The sequence below is a fragment of the Melospiza melodia genome, unplaced genomic scaffold (genome assembly GCF_035770615.1).
Source record: "Melospiza melodia melodia isolate bMelMel2 unplaced genomic scaffold, bMelMel2.pri scaffold_34, whole genome shotgun sequence".
Classification (NCBI taxonomy): domain Eukaryota; kingdom Metazoa; phylum Chordata; class Aves; order Passeriformes; family Passerellidae; genus Melospiza; species Melospiza melodia.
Window position 1 is genome coordinate 5718548 of NW_026948659.1, and position 21583 is coordinate 5740130.

At 54.5% G+C, this 21583-nt stretch overlaps 2 protein-coding genes across 2 annotated transcripts; one reads left to right on the top strand and one right to left on the bottom strand.

The window, feature by feature from the left end:
* Nucleotides 1-2083: 2083 nt before the first annotated feature.
* LOC134434249 (olfactory receptor 14J1-like) lies at nucleotides 2084-2848 on the top strand (the record flags this gene model as incomplete). Its single annotated transcript, XM_063182930.1, has 1 exon — nucleotides 2084-2848. A coding segment is annotated over one exon (765 nt), but the record flags the coding sequence as incomplete, so codon positions are not given.
* A 7206-nt stretch (nucleotides 2849-10054) lies between these two features.
* On the bottom strand, nucleotides 10055-16749 carry LOC134434250 (olfactory receptor 14J1-like; the record flags this gene model as incomplete). Its single annotated transcript, XM_063182931.1, has 2 exons — nucleotides 10055-10066; nucleotides 16108-16749. Coding segments are annotated over 2 exons (654 nt in total), but the record flags the coding sequence as incomplete, so codon positions are not given.
* Between the last annotated feature and the right edge of the window lie 4834 nt (nucleotides 16750-21583).

Sequence of the window (21583 nt, forward strand, 5' to 3'; positions counted from 1 at the left end):
CAGCTCTTTCCAGGGCCAGCTCCTCTCCCAGCCCAGAAGGGCTGAGGGCTCTGCCTGCAGGCACTGAGGGGACAGGAGCCAGGCAGAGACAGGCTGAAGGCAATCAGGATTGGGAAGACATTGAGCTGAGACTTCACTTGGGGAAAGATCTTCACAGCCCTGTGCATGGTGAGTGTGTGGGCGCAGGGCAATGTCCCCTGTGCTCCTGGAGGGATCTCCTGAAGCTGACACAGGACAGGACTGATGTGACTGTAAGGATGCTCTGCTGCTCTTTCTGCTTTGGGGGAGGATGTGCTGCAGAGCGGGTCTGCCCTGGGCACCGTCAGAGGGACAGGGCAGGATGGATCCTGCTGCCAGGGACGGCTGCAGGGGGTGAAGCTGGGGCTGCAGCCAGGGCTGCCCAGAGCTCCAGCTCATGCCCAGGGTGACTTTTCATGAGCTCATTCAGGGCAGGCGTTTCTTACTTGGGTCTCTGCTTTCCTGAATCTGTGGCTGGCTCAGCTTGGTGGCAATAGAAAATTAACTGTGCAGGGCAGAGCAGGGGCTGAGACACTTAAACCATCACACTGAGGATTCCTGAGCACCTTAGCAATTCCCTGCACCTGCCCAGCCCCTAGATCCATGCAGCATCACCTTTCCATGGTGCCCAGGCTGGGGGAGCTGTTCTTTAATCCCTGCAGGGCCCAGGAGCTGTAGTGCAGGGCCGGCCCAGGGGCTGGGCTGGGCTCGGGCAGCTCTGGCAGGGAAGGAGCCCGGGGCCACAGGAGCAGCTGGGGCTGGGACAGCTCCAGCAGCAGAGCCGTGGGCAGGCAGGGAGGGAGGCAGTGCTGAGGGAAGCCCTGCTGCAGGGCAGATATGGCACCTGCCGGGCCTGCCCTGCAGGGCAGACACTGCCCTGAGCAGCACAGCTCTTGTGTCCCCTCACAGCCAGCACAGCCTTCAGCCCGGGGGCTCGGGGCCCTCATTCCCTCCTGGGCCGACAGAGCAGCCCCAGAGATGAAGGTCATCTCTGCGGCCATGTGCCCATTCCCTGCTGACCAGGGCCTGAGGGCCACTGTCCTGTCCTGCTGCTGCCTGGCAGGGGCTGGGCAGGGAAAGGATTTTCCTCAGGCCCGGCTCTCTCTCTCTCTCCTTGCCTTGCCCAGGTGCTGCTGGCATTGCTGAGGGGCTCTCTGCAATGGCAGTTCCAGCTGCAGGGCCAGGCCCAGCCCTTGGGCTCCTCCTGTGCAGGCTGAGCACAGCAATGGGGTGTCCCAGCTCCCTGTGCCCGGGCAGCTCTGGGCAGGGCAGCCTAGGGGGCTGGCAATGAGCCCACTGTCCTGACTCTGGGAAAGGCAGGAGCCACTTTGTGTGCCAGGGATCCTCTGCTCTCAGCAGTGTCTCCTGGCTGTCCAGGGTAACACGGGAGTGGATCTCAGAACGGTGCAAGTGCAGGGCAGCTGGAACAGGAGAGAGGGACAGAGCAGCTCTCGTCAGTCTGCACTAAGCCTCAGACAATCCTCCTGCCTCCCTGGACTCTCTGTTCTCCCCAGGTGCAGCAGAATCCCTCACTCTGCCTTCTGTTATCCCCATCCCTTCACCCAGGCAGTTCTGCAGCCTTACAGGAAGATTCTTTATCCAAGCCTGAACACCAGGACAGGGCCCTGCCCTCACTGTTCCCCTGCATTGACTGGGGGTCAGGGCTGACTCCCAGGTGTCCTGCAGGCCAAGGTCCAGCTCCTCACACAGCATTGGCCAGCAGCAATCAGGGCTCCAGCAACACTGGTGAAGGAAGATTCCTAGACATACACAAGGGGGAGGTGCTTAGTGGAAAGAAAGAGGCTACGACAAAGAGTTGTGATTTTTCTGTGAGAAATTTCCCCTCCATTGCCCTGTCTTTCCTCCTTCTCTACGTTGAAATGTGCAGACACAGCAAATGTCCAACAGCAGCTCCATCAGGAACTTCCTCCTGCTGGCACTGGCAGACACGCGGCAGCTGCAGCTCCTGCACTTCTGCCTCTTGCTGGGCATCTCCCTGGCTGCCCTCCTGGGCAACGGCCTCATCATCAGCGCCGTAGCCTGCGGCCACCACCTGCACACGCCCATGTTCTTCTTCCTGCTCAACCTGGCCCTCAGCGACCTGGGCTCTATCTGCACCACTGTCCCCAAAGCCATGCACAATTCCCTCTGGGACACCAGGGACATCTCCTACTCAGGATGTGCTGCTCAGCTATTTCTGTTTGTATTTTTCATCTCAGCAGAGTTTTCCCTCCTGACCGTCATGTGCTACGACCGCTACGTGTCCATCTGCAAACCCCTGCACTACGGGACCCTCCTGGGCAGCAGAGCTTGTGCCCACATGGCAGCAGCTGCCTGGGCCAGTGCCTTTCTCACTGCTCTGCTGCACACAGCCAATACATTTTCCCTGCCCCTGTGCCATGGCAGTGCCCTGGGCCAGTTCTTCTGTGAGGTGCCCCAGCTCCTCAAGCTCTCCTGCTCCCACTCCACCTTCAGAAAAATTTGGATTTCGTTGTTTGTTACCTTTTTAGGTTTTGGTTGTTTTGTGTTCATTGTTTTCTCCTATGTGCAGATCTTCAGGGCTGTGCTGAGGATCCCCTCTGAGCAGGGACGGCACAAAGCCTTTTCCACCTGCCTCCCTCACCTGGCCGTGCTCTCCCTGTTCCTCAGCACTGGCTTTTTTGCCTACCTGAAGCCACCCTCCATCTCCTCCCCATCCCTGGATCTGGCCCTGTCAGTTCTGTACTCGGTGGTGCCTCCAGCCCTGAACCCCCTCATCTACAGCCTGAGGAACCAGGAGCTCAAGGCTGCGGTGTGGAGACTGATGACTGGAAAATGTAGAAAACATTAAAGTTTTTGCCAATCTCTGCATATCTCTTGTAATAAAAGTGAGATTTGAAAGTTTTTGTTGGATTGGTTATTTTCCCCCTCTGTTTTAATTTTTAATATTCTCCCTATTGTTTCTTCCATTTCTAATTTTCTTTCTCTCCACCTTCCCAGTGCCCCCAGACAGTGTCAACATGAGCTGTGTTCTCAGTGTCTTTAAATGAAATAAAGGATCTCTCAGCAGAATTTTCACCAGAGATCTCCCTTTGTTCCTTCCCTGGAGCTGCAGCATCAATGTCTGTGTGCAGAGCTGGGGGCAGATCAGGGCTGGCCCAGCAGCTGTGCCCAGCAGCAGCAGCACTTGGTGTTGCCAGTGCTGATGCCGTGGCCCTGCCCCACTGCCCTGGTGGCCCTGGTGTTGCTGCAGGGCCTGAGTGCTCTCGGGGCCGGGCACAGCCCTGGGGGTGGCAGTGCCGGGGCTGCAGCAGGGACAGGCCATGGGCACTGCTGGGGCAGCGCTGACGCCTCAGCCCAGGGCCTGGGGGCTCCAGGCTCCTTGCCCAGGCTCTCTCAAGAACACACACAGGCCAATGCTCAGCACAGAAAAGCCCCGTGAGCAGCCCCAGGCTGGCCGTGGGCAGGCTGGGGGCAAACAGCATGGCTGGGGCTCTGCAAGGGCCCTGGGGCAGACGGGAAGGAGCAGCAGAGCAGGGGCTGATCCATCCCCAGTGCGCTGCACAGGCCAGGGCAGCGTCCCAGAGCGTCCTGATGGAGCTGCCAACAACATCCCCCCTCTGCAGCCCTGGCCTCTCCCCCAGCTCACACAGGTGCCCCATCCTTGCAGGCACAGACACGGCAGCACTGGCTCAGCAGCCCCTGTTTGCATTGCACAGAGCAGGGGGAGCACCCCCATGCTGTTGGTGTGGGGACATGAACCTGAGGCAGCACAAATGCCATCAGCACCTATGGACAGCAAGGGCTGGGGGACACCAGGGAAACCTCTCAGCTTTGTCCTGGCCTCTGCAGTCAGCCAGAAAGTTTGTTCCCTTCAGCTGGGTGTTTCCTGTCTCACTGCAGACGCTGTTGCTCAGAGACAAGGCTGCCTGGCAGCCACCCCCAAACTGCCCTAAGCATTTCCTTGGCTTCACCTTTGCTTTCTCTCCTCTTTCCTGATCCAGATTTCTTTCTCTCCCATCCCTGCCCCTTCCGCTGCAAACAGCCCATCCCTGTTTGCCCTTTCCTCTCTGGCCCCACTCCCCATGGCAATTCTGGACTTGGCACCATGGGAACGTCCCTTGGGCAGCAGGATCATCCTACAAGTGCTGCAGGAATTGTCTGCAGGCTCCTGCAGTGCCTGGCGCTGCTCCCTTGCCAGAGGCACCCCAGGCCAGGGGGGCACATCTGAGCTGCTGTGTCTGGCTCTGGGGCTCCCTGTTCTGCGCAGTGAGGAGGAGCTGCAGAGGTTCTGCAGGACTGACAGGATGGGCTTTGGGGCTGGCAGGAGAAGCTGAGGGACCTGGGCTGCTGGAGCTGCTGAAGAGGAGGCCCAGGGCTCCTCCTGACTCTGCTCCAAGGGTGGTTCCAGAGAGTCACAGAATCAGCAATGTTGGAAAAGACCTTGGAAATCATCAAGTCCAACCTGTGCCCTGACACTGCCTTGTCTCCCTGAGCCTCCTCTTCTCCAGGATAAACAACCCCAGCTCCCTCAGCCACTCTGAATAGGACTTGTGTTCCGGACCCCTCACCAGCCTTGTTGCCCTTGTCTGGACATGCTCCAGCCCCTCCAGGCCCTCCAGGCCTTCTGAAATTGGGGCACAGAACTGGACACAGCACTCGAGGTATGGCCTCACCAGTGCCGAGTGCAGGGGAAGAATCACTGCCCCGCTCCTGCTGGCCACACCATTCCTGAGCCAGGCCAGGAGCCATTGGCCTTCTTGCCCACCTGGGCACACTGCTGGCTCATGTCCAGCCTGCTGTCCATCAGTGCCCCCAGGTCCCTTTCTGCCTGGCCGCTGTCCAGCCACTCTGTCCCCAGCCTGTAGCACTGCAGGGGTTTTTGTGACCAAAGTGCAAGACCTCGCACTTGGACTTACTAAACTTCATCTTACTGGAATCTGCCCATCCATCCAACTGTTCCCGGTGTCTCTGCAGAGGCCTCCTACCTTCCAGCAGATGTACACACGCTCCCAGCTTAGTTTTGTCTGCAGATTTACTACTGAAAGTCTCAACACTCTCATCCAGGTTGTCAGTAACAATATTGAACAGAACTGGCTCCAGCAGAGCCCCCTTACGGATACCACAGGTGACTGCTTGCCAGCTGGATGCAGCAGCATTCACCACCACTCTCTGGTGTAACATTCACCGCCACTGAACTGGCCCTCCAGCCAGTTGTAGGTGTTTAGTTGATGCCCCTTGTTATTTCAGAGAATATTAGAATAATTAATAATCTCATGGTCAGTAGTGGTGTTCACAGAGGTCCTAGAAGAGGCAAGAGAAAAGGATCTGACTCCATGTTTCAGAAGACTAATTTATTATTTTATGATAGATATTATATTAAAACTATACAAAAAGAATAGAAGAAAGGGTTTCATCAGAAGGCTTGCAAGCAATGGAGAAAGAATGGAATGATAACAAAATCCTGTGTCTGACCAGAGAGAGACACAGCTGGACTGTGATTGGCCATTAATAAAAACAATGACATGAAGCCAATCACAGATCCACCTGTTGCATTCCAAAGCAGCAGATAATTATTCTTTATATTTTGTACCTGAGGCCTCAGCTTCTCAGGAGCTAAATCCTAGCAAAGGGATTTTTCAGAAAATATCATGGCTACAATGGTCGCTGTGCCCCAAACAGCCTCTGACCACCTCTGATCTGCCACCAGCCCTTCTCTGTTTGTGACCAGCAGGAGACAGAGCTTTCTTTGGCAGTGGGAATTGCAGGAAACCTCCCCAAAGTGAACCTTGGAAGGTTCAGGCTGGAGCTGAGGAGAAAGCAAAGTCCCTTGCAGGGCAGAATGTTGGTGCTGGAGATGTGGCAGCGTGAGGCTGGGCCATGGCCGGGCTCTGTGTGCCAGGAGCCGGCAGCGCTGGGTACAGGGAGCCCAGGGAGGGCACAGCAACGCTGGGTGAGAAATGCTGGGGCCCAGCGAGATGGGCGAGTGCAACCGGCCAGGGCAGAGGAGCAGCACGCCCAGGGGGCACAGCCTGCAGGACAGATGGCCAAGGGCTGGGCAGGGCTGGCAGGGCCACAGGCACCCAGGCCTTTGTGCCCTGGGCTCGGGCAGCGCCTCTGGAGGCCCCACAGGAGGAACTTTCCTTGCAGGGGCTGCACTCTGCTTCTCCCTCGGCCTCCCTGGGGAGGCTGGCAGGGGCTGCAGGTTGATGCCATTTGTCCTTGCTGCCCCTCACATCCCCCTGGCCCACCAAGAGCCCCCAGGCAGCCGTGAAGGACAGGCCCTGCTGGCCCAGGCTGGGCTCAGGGCTTGGCCTTTCTGCTTCCTGCAGCCAAGCCAGGCCTTGCTCAGAATTGCAGTTCCCTGCTCAGAGCCTTGGGCTCCCTGCAATCCTGCCCTCAAGGATCTGCTCTCACCAGGCCCTGGGCAGCCTTGGGCACTCCCTGCCCTCCCTGCGGCCCAGCCATGCTCCAAGGCACTTGCAGTTTTGCTGCTGACTCCTTGAGCAGCTTCTCCATCCTTCTCTGCATGCCTGAGGGTCCTGGAGCCAGCCCCAAATCCAGCGTGGGGCTGATGAAAATTCAGAAAGGCCTCAGGAGCTCTTTGTCTCCCTTCCATTGTCTTTGGGTCTCCAGGGCTTGTGCAGTGATTGGAGTCAGTTTGGAGTTGTCTTCGGGAGGGAGATTCCAAAATGCACCTCATGATGTTTGTTTTTTTAATCACATCAGTATCTTTTTATTTTTTAGTTATGAGAAGAGGGGATAGAAGCATTCCCCAAGTGATCTGGATGCTGAATGTCTCCTTAGGACGTTTGGGCATGGATAAGAATGAGCCCCTTGCAGGCTGAGCCTGTTTCGACAATTGGCTCCTCACCCCCAGCCTCACCATGTCTGACAACGCCCACCTGGGGCTGACATCCCCAAAAAAACCAGAAAAATTTTAGCATTTTATCTTATAAATAAAATTTATTAATAGCAAAATTATAGTTATATTATTTTAATTTAGGATAGTCTTAGACAATATTTTTATTACCTAATTTATATATTTATATTAAAATTGGATTCATTTCTAGCAACCAAGAAAATTATTCATCATTGGTTCTAAGTAACACAATTCCTTCATGAATTAATTAAATAATTTCTATTGGCTATATATTTCTTTCTCTTTATGTTAATTAGTTATATTTGTAGTCTTTTTGTCATCTTTTTTATCATCTTTTTCTCAGACAGGGTTGGAGGGGCGTGCACTTCGGGGTCCCTGGAGACATTTCTGGGGCGCATTTGGGGCCGTTTTGGGTCTAGGGAGGGAATTCAGAGGGAACTTGAGGGTCTGGGGCACACTTGTGGAAGCCGGGTGGGCACTTGGAGAGGCACGCAGGGATTCTGAGGGACAGTTCAGGGTCCGGGGCAGCACTTGGGGGTCCAGGGGGGGCCCTTGGAGGTCAGGGAGGGGAATTTGGGGCCCTTCGGGGTCCGGGCGGGCACTTGGAGGGACTCGAACGGGGCTCTCAGGGGAGCAGGCGGCGATGGGAGTTGTAGGTGCAGGTATCATACGGTTTAACGGGGGCGCGGAGCATCACGGGAGTTCTGGGCGCAGCTGCAATGGCTCTCGGTGGGGCGCCGGGCATGACGGGAGATAAAGTCCCGCCTGAAATGGCGCTGGTCGTGCGCCGCGGAGCATGATGGCAGCTGTAGTCCCGAAAGTGGTTGGAACAAAATGTTTCGGAGTCTGGGACGGCTCTTGGGGGACACCTTTGCGTCCAAGCCCTGACTTGAGATCCTCTGGAGAAACGTAAACGGCACAGGAGCCCTTGGGAGGAGTTCGGAGAGCTCCAACTGGGCTCTTTAGGGCGCGGGTCGCGGCCGGAGTTTTTGGCGCGGGACTGTGTTCTGAGGGGCTCTGGGGCCACGGGGGACGAGAGCAGATGAATTCCCAGAAGTGGCTGTTCCGGGCATCTGTGGGGGTGGGAGCACTCATGGGTTCGGGGGTGCTTATGGGAGTCCCGAATGGGTGCTGAGGGGGCTCTGAGGGATCCTGGAGTGTTTGCGGGACACTTATGGGACAGATGGGGACGGATCCTGGAGTTCTGTGGAGAACAGGGCATGACGGCAGTTGTTCTCCCGGCTGCAATGTGGCTCAGTTGGGCCGCGGGGCATGACGGGAGTTGTAGGCAAAAAGAAAATTTGCTGCCCGTGTAGGCACCGCCCCCAGGCCTGGATCCCTGGCTCTGATTGGCTGCGGCTGGAGATGGGCGCGAGCTTCGGCAAATGGGATGCAGTGGAGGTGGGAACAGCCCATGCACCCTCCTCCAGTCCCTCCCAGTAAAGCCCAGTTGATCCCCAGTACAGACTAGTATAACATCAGGAAAGCCCAATTAGTCCCCAGTAGAACCCAGTACAATCCAGTACCCCTCCAATCCCTCCCAGTACAGCCCAGTCGGTCCCAATACACCCAAGTTCATTCCCAGTCGTTCACATTTCCCCACAATGTCATCCACAGGTAACCCAGTGTCCCCAGTCATCTCTGCAATTGCCCCAGTGTCCCCAGGTTCTCCCAGTAGCTCCCAGTGTCACTCCCAGTATGTCCCAGTGTCTCCCACAGCGTTCCCAGTGTTCCCCAGTATGTCCCAGTCCTCCCCAGTGTTTCCAAGGACAGTTTAATTTCTCTCGGTGGCCATGGCAGCCAAACCCAGCAGTGGGGTCAGTGCAGTGCCCATGGCCACAGCCCCTTGCAGTGGCCCCGTGCAGCTTGGGCTGATGATCCACCCTCACAGCTGGCCCAGGGCAGCTCTGCAGTGGCTTTGGTGGCACCTGGGGCTGGCACACACCTGAGCAGTGTGTCTGCTTGCAGTGGGGAAACTCAGGAGTTTGAGACTGCTGGAAAAAAACCCAAAAAGGGAAAACCCCTCTTAGTCTGAGTGCAGCCAGCTCTGCAAGCACAGCAGGGCCCAGGGGAGTGAGGACAGACAGGACGGGGCTGGGCAATGTGGAGCAAGGTTGTCCACACTGGGTCAGAGCTCCAGGGACAGCTTCTGTGAGCCGGCCAGAGCTGCTGAGGAGAGACCCTGGGTCAATATCAATCACAGAATGCTGCAATCACCTCTGATGTAAAGAGAAATAAAATAAAATACATCCTTTAAAATAGGAATGCGTATTTTTTACAAGTTCTTTGAAATCTTTCTCCATAAGTGGACTAGGAAAACTTTAATGACCCTCTCAGGGCTTTAGTATTGTTTACATCAGACTCAGTCCCTGAGAGTGTCTCCAAAAAACTTCTCAACAACTCAAATTTAAATTTAGACTCCAAATTTTCTTAAAGTTTTAATGGGTCCCACTGAGGAATACGACTGAGAAAGTGTCCCCAGTTTCCAGTTAGAGCAGAACACTGGAGGCAGTGATGACAGCTGGGGACAAACAAGGCCAAGGTGTCTCTGGTGCTGAGCAAAGCTGGATGTGTTTGAGGAATGCCAAGGGCCAAGGCCTGAGCCCCAGGCCCTGGCCAGGCAGATGCTGTCCCTCCCTCCTTGCTCAGGGCTCTTGCCGGGATGGGCACTGGCATGTGGGGATGTGCAATGGCAAGGGCAGGAGCATGGGGCGGCCCCTGCCAGGCTGCTGAGCAGGGACAAGGAGGCAATGAGGCCCCAGGCCTGCAAGGGTCACTTGTCGCCTGCTTCTGCCTCAGGCCCAGGCTCAGCAGCCATGGCCAAAGTGCTGCCCAAGTTGGCTCTGGCAGGGTTGTCTTGCAGCTGCTGCACATGCCTTTGCCCTGTGCAGCCCAGGCTGTCCCACGGTGTCCCTGCCCTGCGCCTCTGTCCCTGCAGGCTGTCAGCATCCCCCGGCTGCCCCACCTGGCTGGCCCCTTCCTTTGCTGACAGCTCTGCCTCCTGCCTGCCTCTGCCTGCCCACACAAAGCCTGGAGCTGATACCAAAAGGGTTCATTCGATTTTTACCCTGCCTGTGAACTCTCAGCACAGGAACAAGGCATGCAGGGGCTGCTTTCCCAGCAAGGATGGTTGGAAGAGAAGAAGAAGACATCTGGCTCAAGAAGACATCTGGCTCAAGAAGACATCTGGAAGGATTGGAGAAATCAAGGAGTGAATCTGGGAATTGGGGTGGGTTTTATGGAAGTGGGTAAATTGTAATTCACATTTAGGGACTTTATATAGGTAACACACTGTTAGAATTCCATATCCATGTAAGGTTAGGAGTTATCCCATGCTGGACCTCAGGTGTAAATAAATGATACCCTCTGAAATAGCAAATTAGTGTTAAGGAACCTTATTCTGATATTTTGGACATTTGGTGACAGCAGAGGCTGACAGATCCAAGGGCCTCGCTGTGACACTGTGGAACCCCATGGAACAAAGGGTCCATTGTGATGCAGTGGAGCCCCATGGAACCAAATGTCCATTGTATAAGAGCAAGGTCTTGTGGAAACAAGGAGACCATTGCTGACAGTGTGGAAGCTCATGGAGCCATGGGGTCATTGTTACAGCGTGGGGCTGCATGTTACCAATGGTCCATTGTGACACTGCAGAACCTTCTGGAATCACGGGGATCATGTTATGCAGTGGAACCCCATGGAACCAAAAGTCCATTGGGACACAGCAAGGCCTCCTGGAACCAAGGGTCCATTGTGGCTCTGTGGGGCTTCCCAGAGCCAAGGAGACCATTTGGACACTGTGGGACCTCATGGAACCACCTGGCACTGTGACACAGCAGGGCAACCTGGAGCCAAGGGGCCACTGAGACACTGAGGAACCTCATGGAACCAAAGGTCCATTGTTACACTGCAGGGCCCTGTGGAACCAACAGGACTGTGGTGCTCCATGGAACCAAGGGGCCATTCTGATTCTGCTTTGCCTCATGGAGCCAAGAGGCCTCCACGACACTGCAGGGCCTCATGGAATCAAGGGGACCACAGTGACACTGTGGGGCTCCATGGGACAAAGGGACCATTCTGACACCATGGAACCAAGGCGACCATTGCTCTGCCATGGGACATCATGGAACCAAGGGGGCCATTGAGCCACAGCGAAGCCTCATGGAACCATGGAGATCATTATGACACATGGGACCTCATGGAACCAAAGGGCATTGTGACACAGCAAGCCCTCATGGAACCAAGGGCACAATAGTGACACTGTGGGGCTCTGAGTGACCAATGGGGCATTCTTACAGTGCACAAGCAAGCTGACTACTGTGACACTGTGGTGCATCATGGAAACAAAAGTCCATTTTGACACAGTTTGGCTGCATAAAACCATGGAGGCCATTTGTACACTTTGAAGCCTTGTGAAACCAAAGAGCCATTGTGGCGCTTTGTGTCCCTATAGAACCAAGGAGTCCATTGTGACACCATGAGGCCCTGTTGGGCCAAAGGGCAGATGTGGCACTGTGTGGCACCACGAAACCAAGGGACCATTGCGACACTACAGGGCCCCATGGAACTAAGGATTCTTGGAACAGTGTGGGACTCATGGAACCAAAGGTCCATTGTGACATTGCGGGGCGTCATGGATCTAAGGGGGGACAATTGTGATGCTGTGGGACCCAGTGGAAGCAGGAGGCCAGTGTGACACAGCTGGGCCTCATGCAGCCAAGGGGCCACTGGGATCCTGAGGAGCCCAAAAGAGCCAAGGGGCCGTTTTGACATTCTGCAGCTGTGGAGACCCTGAGAGGCATTCCCTGGGTTAGGGAGACACAAGAAGCTTCCCTCAAAAGCTGTTCAACCCCATTGGCTCCTTCCCTTTGTTCTGTGTCCCTCAGCCCCTCCCTCCCCATTCCCCCATTGGCCCCATCTTTGTACTGCCCCCATGGCACTAATCAGCCCCTTCCTCTGGAGATACATAAACCTGGACTCCCCTCAGGAGTCCTGCCTTGTGACCCTGAACATCTCACCACATGGCTGAATTAAACATCTGTGGATACCAAGCAAAGGCCCTTTTTGTTTCCCTACCCTGGACTGTATTAGTAGCTATTCTGGCTGCAGCAATGGTCCATTAAGGCGGCATGGATCCAAGGACACCATGGTGACACTGTGGGACGTCATGGATCCAAGGGGGCATTGTGACACTGAAGAACTTGATGGAACCCAGGGTCCATTGTGACACAGCAGGGCCTCATTGGAACCAAGGAACCATTGCTGAGAGTACAGAAACTCATGGAACCAAGGGGCCGTGGTGACACAGCAGGGTCACATCAACCCAGGAGACCAGTGACATTTAGGGACCTCATGGAACCAGGATCCATTGTGACACTACAGAAACAAGGAGACCATTGTTGATGCTATGGAAGCTCATGGAACCAAGCAGCCATTGTGACACTCCAGGGCCTCGTTGAACCAGGCAGACCATTGTGACACCACAGAACCTCATGGCACTGAGGGTTTTTTGTGACACAGGAGGGCCCATGGAGCCAGTTGTCCATTGTGACAATGTGGATCTGAGGAGACTATGGTGACACCATGGAAGCTCCTGGAAAGATGGGTCCATTGTGACAAAGCAAGTCCTTGTGGAACCAAGGAGACCATTGTGACATCATGGAACCTCATGGAACCAAGGGTCAATTGTTACAGTCCAGAACCAAGGAGACCATGGTGACAGTACAGAACCTGACGGGAACAAGATTCCATTGTTATGCAGTGGGGTTTCATGGAACCAAGGAACCACTGTGACACAGCAGGGCCACATGGAACCAATGATCCATGGAGATACTGCGGATCCAAGGAGATCATGGTGATGCTGTGGAACCTCGTGGAGCCAAGGGGCCATTGTGACACTGTGAGACTCCATGGAACCAAATATTCATGGTGTCACAGCAGGGCTGCTTGTCACCAATTGTCCATTGTGACACTACAGATGCAAGAGACCAGGGTGACACTCTGACAGTTGATGGAACCAAGGGGCTGTTGTGACACACCAAAGCCTCATGGAACCAAGGAGAGCATTGTGGCAGTGCAGAACTAAGGAGGCCATTTTGACAGTACGGAACCCAATGGAACCAAGGGTCCATTGTTCTACAGCAGGGCCTCATGGAGCCAAGGGGCCATTGTGAAACTGTGGGGCATAAGGGAGTCAAGGACACCACTGATAGTGAAACCCACTGGATAGAAACTTTTGAAAAGAGTTTGGAGTATTTGAAAGCAGGCATTCTTTATTACAGCATGGTGGTCACTTGGGCCATCCTCCCTCCATTGGAGTGCATTAAGCACTGAATGAACAGAGTTTTTATCACACACACTGATTATGTATCCATTAGCTATCCCCACTTCCTTTGAGTTTATTTGACACAGTTGCACACCTTATCACAAATCCTTTTATGGTTCTTTGGTTTTGTCTTCAACATCCAGTGCCCTTTTTAGGTGGCTGTTCCTTGAACCCTCCTTTTGAGTAAGGGCAATATTATTGTTCTGCATAACTTCTGCTTTGTCAGCCTTGCAGAGCAGAGCTGGCATCCTGCTTGCATTTTGTGTGACTTCTGTTTGCGATAGGTACATCCTCAATCAGTTTCTCCAAGGCTGTGCTGTTCTGTTCTCCTGTCCCTTTCTCAGTGCTCGCCCCGCATGAGGCGTCTGCGACCCCCCAGCCTATGGGCCTGGGGTGGGCAAGTGTTCCTGGGGAACAGGGCTGGGACAGCTGGGCTGGACTGACCCAAGGGATGTTCCACTCCATGTCACACCATGATCAGCAATCAAATGAGAGAAGTGGGGGGCCAAGGGGGGTAGGGGATCAATTTCTTTTTTCAGACATATTTCTTTCAAAACAGCACCTAGACATGCAGAATCCTCTCCTGCCACAAGGTGGTTAAATATTTTCTGCTGATAGGAGATTTCCTGTGAATTTGCTTTTCTTCTCTTTGCGGCCTTTTTCTTTTTGTGGCTGGTTTGTTTCTGGGGTTTTTGTGTTGTTGTGGGTGGATCTTGCTTTGGGTTTTTTGATTAGGTTTGGGGTTTTTAGGTTTGGGTTGGGTTTGGGTTTTTCCCTATTGAACTGACTTTGCTCTGATGCATGAGTTTTTTCTGCCTTTTCTTGTGGCTTGCTTGGCGCCTGATGGCAAGATAAATTTACCCAACTCAGTCATCTTGCCCAATTACGTTTTGCAGTCACCATTAACTAGATGAGTTGAGCGTCAGTCACAAATCAGTTCAGTCCCTGCAATTTGGCAGCATCCACAAAGGAATTGAAAGTATATTTCAATTGGCATTGTAGAGACAATAGAAATATTCCACAGTGGTGGCCAAGGGCTGGTCACTGAGGGATGCTACCAGGGCATGGCTGCCAAGAGGACTCTGTACCATGGATGACATTTGACCCTCATTGTTCAGCCAAATTCCCACCCAGCCCATGTTCCACTCCTTCAGCCCAGCTCTCTCCAGTCTGGTGTTGAGGAGACCACAGCAGACCCTGTCCCAGGCCTGGCTGAACTCTGGGCACACAACATCCCCTTCTTTTCCCTCCCACGTGGGTTCTGCTGTTCCTGCCCTCTCCTGCCAGTGCCTGGAATGGCTGCAGGAGGATTTGCCACATCCCCTTCCCTGCTGAGCCTGAGCAGGCTGTGACTCTCCCACTGCCCCTCCCTGCCCTGTGTGCATACTGGTTCCATGTCTGCCCTTTCCAGGTGCCCAGGACCCTCTGGGATGGCTCTGGCCTTTCCAAGTGGTTTGAGAGAGGTCCCACAGTGAAACTGCCCAGCCTTCTCAACAGCCCTGACACCAAAGGCCTTTTCCACCTCCCTCAGTGCCAGGTCAGTGCCCAGAACACAGCACAGCCCTATCCAGGTCCTCGGGGTGGTTCAGAAGGGAGGCAGCTCTCATTTCTCCCCAAAGACCCTCACTCTATCCAGTGTCTCTCTGTGCAGTCCATGGCTGCCCTGAGCATTTTTCCCTGGAGCCTCCCTGCCTGGGATATTTCTCTCCATGCAGTCCTAACCACAACCCAGCAAAGAATTCAGGTGTTTTCCCAGACAACGTTACTCTCAGAGTGAAGTGGCCTCAAGGCCCTGTTTGTTCCACTGGAATTGTGCCATCCCCAGTTGCTGCTGATGGTGTTTGTGCTCACTGGGGTTCATCTCCCCACCCACACACACGATGCACTGCTGAGATCTCCTCAGCACAGAGCAAACATGGCCTGCTGGCCCGGTCACTTGGTGTCCCTCTGTGCAGGGACAAACAACCTCCTGCAGGTGGGGAGAGGCCAGTGCTGGCAATGGTGGTTGCAGGGGCTGGTGTGGGACAATTGCCCTGGGGCACCTTCCCAGGCTGCCCCAGAACAGAGACACAGCCCAGGCCCTGCTCTGCTGCAGCCTCAGGTCCATGCCAGGAGCTCTGGCTGTGCCAGGACACTGCTGTGAGCCCCCCCTGCACACTCCCCCCTGCCCCAGGCCCTGGGCTTTGCTGTGCCAGGGCATTCCTGGAGCACATTGCTGACAGCAGCTCTGGAGGGGAGCGAAGCCTCCCTGCCCTGCCCTCAGGAGATGCCCTTTGCTGCTGGAGCTGCTGTGCCGGAGCCCAGCTGTGTCCCAGCAGTGCCCATGGCCTGGCCCTGCCTGTGGCCACAGCAGGGACACGCAGCAGGACAGTGACCAAGCTGCCAGAGCGCTACGGCCTTACAGCCACAGCAGGGCTGGCAAGGACAGGGTGGAGTTGGGCCGAGCAGATGTGGGAAGAGGTGGGGGCATTGTCCCTGCCTGTGCTGCTGTGCTGGGAGTCTCTTCCTGCCACCTCTGCTCACAGGCGCTGCCCCTGCAGAGACAGGGAAGGGCTGAGGAAATGCCTTGGACAGACAAGTCAGGCAGGCACTTGTTTTTATTTAAACACGAAGGGAACAAACCACTTGCAAGTATTTTTATTTCAAAAGAAATGTAGATATTCATGTAAAAACCTAAGAGTAATACTACAGTATTTTGATAGAAACACTACAACAATAGAAAAAGATAACATAGCAAAGAATAGACAAACACGGGAAAAAAAGCTGATATGGTAAAGAGTTATATTCTAAAGGCTCTGTAGCAGAAAAGAGAATTTATTGCTTCTGAAGTTGCAGTCACCAGTTTTCCCAAGGCATCCTTGAGCTCCTGGTTCCTCAGGCTGTAGATGAGGGGGTTCAGGGCTGGAGGCACCACCGAGTACAGAACTGACAAGGCCAGATCCAGGGATGGGGAGGAGATGGAGGGCGGCTTCAGGTAGGCAAATGTGGCAGTGCTGAGAAACAGGGAGAGCACAGCCAGGTGAGGGAGGCAGGTGGAAAAGGCTTTGTGCCGTCCCTGCTCAGCGGGGATCCTCAGCACAGCCCTGAAGATCTGCACATAAGAGAAAACGATGAACAAAAAGCAAGCAAAAAATAGAAGAGCACTTAGCACAATGAGCCCAAGTTCCCTGAGGTAGGATTTGGAGCAGGAGAGCTTGAGGATCTGGGGCACCTCACAGAAGATCTGGCCCAGGGCATTGCCATGGCACAGGGGCAGGGAAAATGTATTGGCTGTGTGCAGCAGTGAATAGAGAAAGGCACTGGCCCAGGCAGCTGCTGCCATGTGGGCACAAGCTCTGCTGCCCAGGAGGGTCCCGTAGTGCAGGGGTTTGCAGATGGACACGTAGCGGTCGTAGCACATGATGGTCAGGAGGGAAAATTCTGCTGAGATGAAAAAGGCAAATAAAAACACCTGAGCAGCACATCCTGAGTAGGAGATGTGCCTGGTGTCCCAGAGGGAATTGTGCATGGCTTTGGGGACAGTGGTGGAGATGGAGCCCAGGTCGCTGAGGGCCAGGTTGAGCAGGAAGAAGAACATGGGTGTGTGCAGGTGGTGGCCGCAGGCTACGGCGCTGATGATGAGGCCGTTGCCCAGGAGGGCAGCCAGGGAGATGCCCAGCAAGAGGCAGAAGTGCAGGAGCTGCAGCTGCCGCGTGTCTGCCAATGCCAGCAGGAGGAAGTGCTGGATGGAGCTGCTGTTGGACATTCCTTCATTCTGGACATTTTGGGCTGTTCAAAGACAACATTGACAATTTGGACAAAGTACCTTGAGTACATCCTATGCTATTTTCTTGCACAGGCACTCAAAATTGCTTCTCTTTCTCTGGAGAAATTTCATTTACCTTTTTCTTTTCAGTGTAGCTTTGGGCTACAAAGTAACTGTGTGCTTTTTAGAAGGGACAGAAGTCTTGTTCTTAGCATTGCTCTCAGGCTGAACACTGGGGAGGCCAGATGGAAAACAGGGCTCCCTGTGCCCCAGTGCACTCAGACCTGCTGGGCCAACACAGGTGCCCTTTGCTCATTTCCCCTCGCTCTAGTACAGGATGTACCAATTTAAAACTGCACTTAAAAATAACATGGTTTTTTTGAAGACTCCAGTTTCAAAATCAATCCCTCCAACTCTACTCTCTCTCCCTATGCAGCGGGACATGGAGGGATGCAAAGGATTGGTCTGGCTCTCTGCTGCCTGGAGTTGTGCCTATTGGGAGCTGTTTTTCTTTACCCAAGCCTTGTCCCTGCCATTGCTGCCAGAGCCCAGGCCAGCCCTGGGGACTCAGCTCTGCTCTGCAGACCCCTCCCAGCACAAGGCACTGCCCAGGGGCATCTCCCTGGCAGCAGGGCCTTAAGGGCAGGCCAGACAAACAGAGATGCTGCAAGTCAAGGTGCTGCTGCTGCTGCTGTCTGTAGGGAGAGGAGGCTGAGGAGGCCGTTTCTGAGGGAGATCTGAGGCCCATCTGCTGATGCACAGGGTGACAGTGTCATAGTCTCAGTGACACAGACACAGCTGACAGCCCCTTTCCCTTCCCTTGCGGAGAAAGCTGAGAGCAGCCCTGGCCATGCAGCACCATCTCCACAGCAGGAGGAATCTGCCCTGATGGGGGTGGCTCCTTCCACCTCCACCTTCTCCCTTGCAGCGTCCATGGGAGCTGCCAGGCAGGCTGAGAGCTGCCCCTGGCAGGTGGCCCATGCCCTGGGCTGGCCAAGAGCCCTGAGGGGTGCAGGAGCTGCTCTGCAGGACAGCCCTGGGCAGCCCTGGCTGCAGCCCCAGCTTCACCCCCTGCAGCCGTCCCTGGCAGCAGGAGCCGTCCTGCCCTGTCCCTCTGACGGTGCCCAGGGCAGCCCTGCTCTGCAGCACATCCTCCTCCTCCTGCTCCTGTGCCACAGAGAAGCTGGGAGAGTCCTCCTGACACATCCCCCAGGCTGTGGGGTGTTCTGGCTTCAGGAGATCCCTCCAGAAGCACAGGGGATATTGCCCTGCACCCACACACTCACCATGCACAGGGCTGTGAAGATCTTTCCCCAAGTGAAGTCTCAGCTCAATGACTTCCCAATCCTGATTGCCTTCAGCCTGTCTCTGCCTGGCTCCTGTCCCCTCAGAGCCTGCAGGCAGAGCCCTCAGCCCTGCTGGGCTGGGAGAGGAGCTGGCCCTGGCAAGAGCTGTTCCTTTAAAGCTCAGCAGCACAGACACAGCACAAGGACTTTAATGAGCCTCTTGGGGATTTGGTGTTGTTTACATCAGACTCAGTCCCTGAGAGAGTGCTCAAAAAACTTCTCAAGAACTCCAAGTTAAATTGAAACTCCAAAATTTCTAAAAGTTTAATAAGTCTCTCTGAGAATGTGTCCCCAGTTTCCAGTTAGAGCAGAACACTGGAGGCAGTGATGACAGCTGGGGACAAACAAGGCCAAGGTGTCTCTGGTGCTGAGCAAAGCTGGATGTGTTTGAGGAATGCCAAGGGCCAAGGCCTGAGCCCCAGGCCCTGGCCAGGCAGATGCTGTCCCTCCCTCCTTGCTCAGGGCTCTTGCCGGGATGGGCACTGGCATGTGGGGATGTGCAATGGCAAGGGCAGGAGCATGGGGCGGCCCCTGCCAGGCTGCTGAGCAGGGACAAGGAGGCAATGAGGCCCCAGGCCTGCAAGGGTCACTTGTCTCCTGCTCCTGCCTCAGGCCCAGGCCCAGCAGCCATGGCCAAAGTGCTGCCCAAGTTTGCTCTGGCAGGGCTGTCTTGCAGCTGCTGCCCATGCCTGTGCCCTGTGCAGCCCAGGCTGTGCTACGGTGTCGCTGCCCTGCGCCTCTGTCCCTGCAGGCTGTCGGCATCCCCCGGCTGCCCCACCTGGCTGGCCCCTTCCTTTGCTGACAGCTCTGCCTCCTGCCTGCCTCTGCCTGCCCACACAAAGCCTGGGGCTGATACCAAAAGGGTTCATTCCATTTTTACCCTGCCTGTGAACTTTCAGCACAGGAACAAGGCATGCAGGGGCTGCTTTCCCAGCAAGGATGGTTGGAAGAGAAGAAGAAGACATCTGGGTCAGGGGTGCAGGGAATAGTAAAAACAAGGAGTGAATCTGGGAACTTGGGGTGGGTTTTATGGAAGTGGGTAAAATGTAATTCATATTTAAGGACTGTATATAAGCAACACACTGGTAGAACTCCATGTCCACATTTTTAGGAGTTATCCCATTTTGGACCTTAGGCCTGAATAAATGATACCCTCTGAAATAGCAAATGAGTCTTGAGGAGCCTTATTCTGATATTTCAGAGATTTGGTGACAGCAGAGCCGCACAGACCCAAGGAGTCAGCTGTGACACTGTGCAAACTCATGGAACAAAGGGTCCATTGTAACACAGCAGAACCCCATGGAACCAAAATCCATTTGGGCACATTGGGGCCACAATGAACCAAATGTCCATTGTGATACTGCGGATCCAAGGAGACCATTGTGACCCTGAGAAACCTCTTGGAACCAAGGGGCCATTGTGACACTGCAGAACCTCACAGAACCAAGGTGACCTTGTTCTACTGTGGAACCCCATGGAACAAAGGCTCCATGGTGACACTGCAGAACCAAGGAGACTGCTGCTGGCAGTGTGAGAGCTCATGGAACCAGAAGCCCATTGTGACATAGCAAGGCCTCGTGGGACCAAGGGTCCCTTGTTAAACTGTGTGGCCTCATGGAACCATGAGCCTTGTGACACAGTGTGGCCACATGGAGCCAAGGGGCCACTGTGACACTGCGGATCCAAGGAGACCTTTGGGACTGAGGAACCTCATGGAACCAAGAGTCCATTGTTCCACTGGGGGCCCTGTGGAACCAAGGGGAGCACACTGACATTGCGGGGCCTCATGGAACAACGGAGACTGTTCAGACACTTTGGGACCCACTGGACGAAAGGGGCCATTGGAGCATGGCAGGGGCTGGTGGAATCAAGGGGACTACAGGGAACACTCTGGGTGTCCATGGATGAAGAATCCCTTCTGACACCCTAGGACCAAGGATACCATTGTGACACTCTGGGCATAATGGAACCAAATGTCCATTGTGACACAGCAGGGCCTCATGGAACCATAGACGCCATTTATAGACTCTCAGGCCTTGTGAAACCAAAGAGCCATTGTGGCACTTCAGACACTTGTGGAGCCAAGGGGACCATAGTGACACTGTGGGGCTCCATGAAACCAATGGTCTGTTGTGACACTGCAAGGCCTTCTGGGATCATGGAGACCATTGTGACACTACAAGACCTTATGGAAACAAGGAAACATTGTGACACTCTGCAGTCCTGGCAGGCCAAGGGGCAGTTGTCACACTGTGTGGCACCATGGAACCAAGGAGGCCATTGTGACACTACAGGGCCCCATGGAACAGTGCAAGACCCCAAGGAACCAAAGGTCAATTGTGACACTGCGGGGCCTCATGGAATCCTGGAGGCCATGATGACACTTGGAGGCCGCGTTGAATCAAGGGGCTCTGCAGGGCCTAATGGAACCAAGGAGACCCTTCTGACATTGTGAGTCCCCATGGAACCAAGGGTCCATTGTGACACTGCAGCACCAAGGAGACCCCTGTGACACTGCAAGGCCTCATGGAAGCTAGGGACCATTGTGACACTGTGGAGCCCCATGGAAACAAGAGGCCAGAGTGACACATCTGGGCCTGATAGAACCAAGGATCCAATATGACACCACCACTGTAACCCTGCAGGGCCCCATGGATCCAAGGGAACAGGGAACAGGTCTGGTTGGCTTGGCCTGACTGGTCCAACTGCTCTTGGCATCTCGAGGGTCTCTTCTCATGTACCCCTGTAGCCCTGGGGCTCTGGGCTTTCCTTCAAATGGAAAAGAAAAGAACTGCCCTTCTCATTCAAGCATCCATAGCCAAAATGGGATTCCCTCTCCAAAATTGCCAATATCCAGGGATTTCTCCCACATAAAAGCTGCCATTGCCAACGAGTCTGACTGACCTTTTCTTCCTTAGAGCTGGGTCTGACCTGCCTTCACACACTGGGGTGCTTTCCTTCTTATAGAAAAGAACCGTCCCTCCTGCACAGGCACCGATTCCAAAAGTAGTATTTCTCCTCCAAAATTCCCTATATGCCCAGGTTTCTCCCAGAAAGAAGCTTCCAGGACAGATAGCTCTGGCTGACCTTGGCCTCTGGTGGTTGCTTTTATTCTGCCCTGAAACACTGGGGTTCCACCCTTTACTTCTTATGGAAAAGAAACATCCTTCTTCTTCAGGCGCCCATGGCTGAAATTGGGATTCCACCTCCAAAAGTCCTATATCCAATGATTGCTCCTACACAAAAGCTGCCATTACAGACAGGTCTGGCTGGCCTTGCCCTCCTGA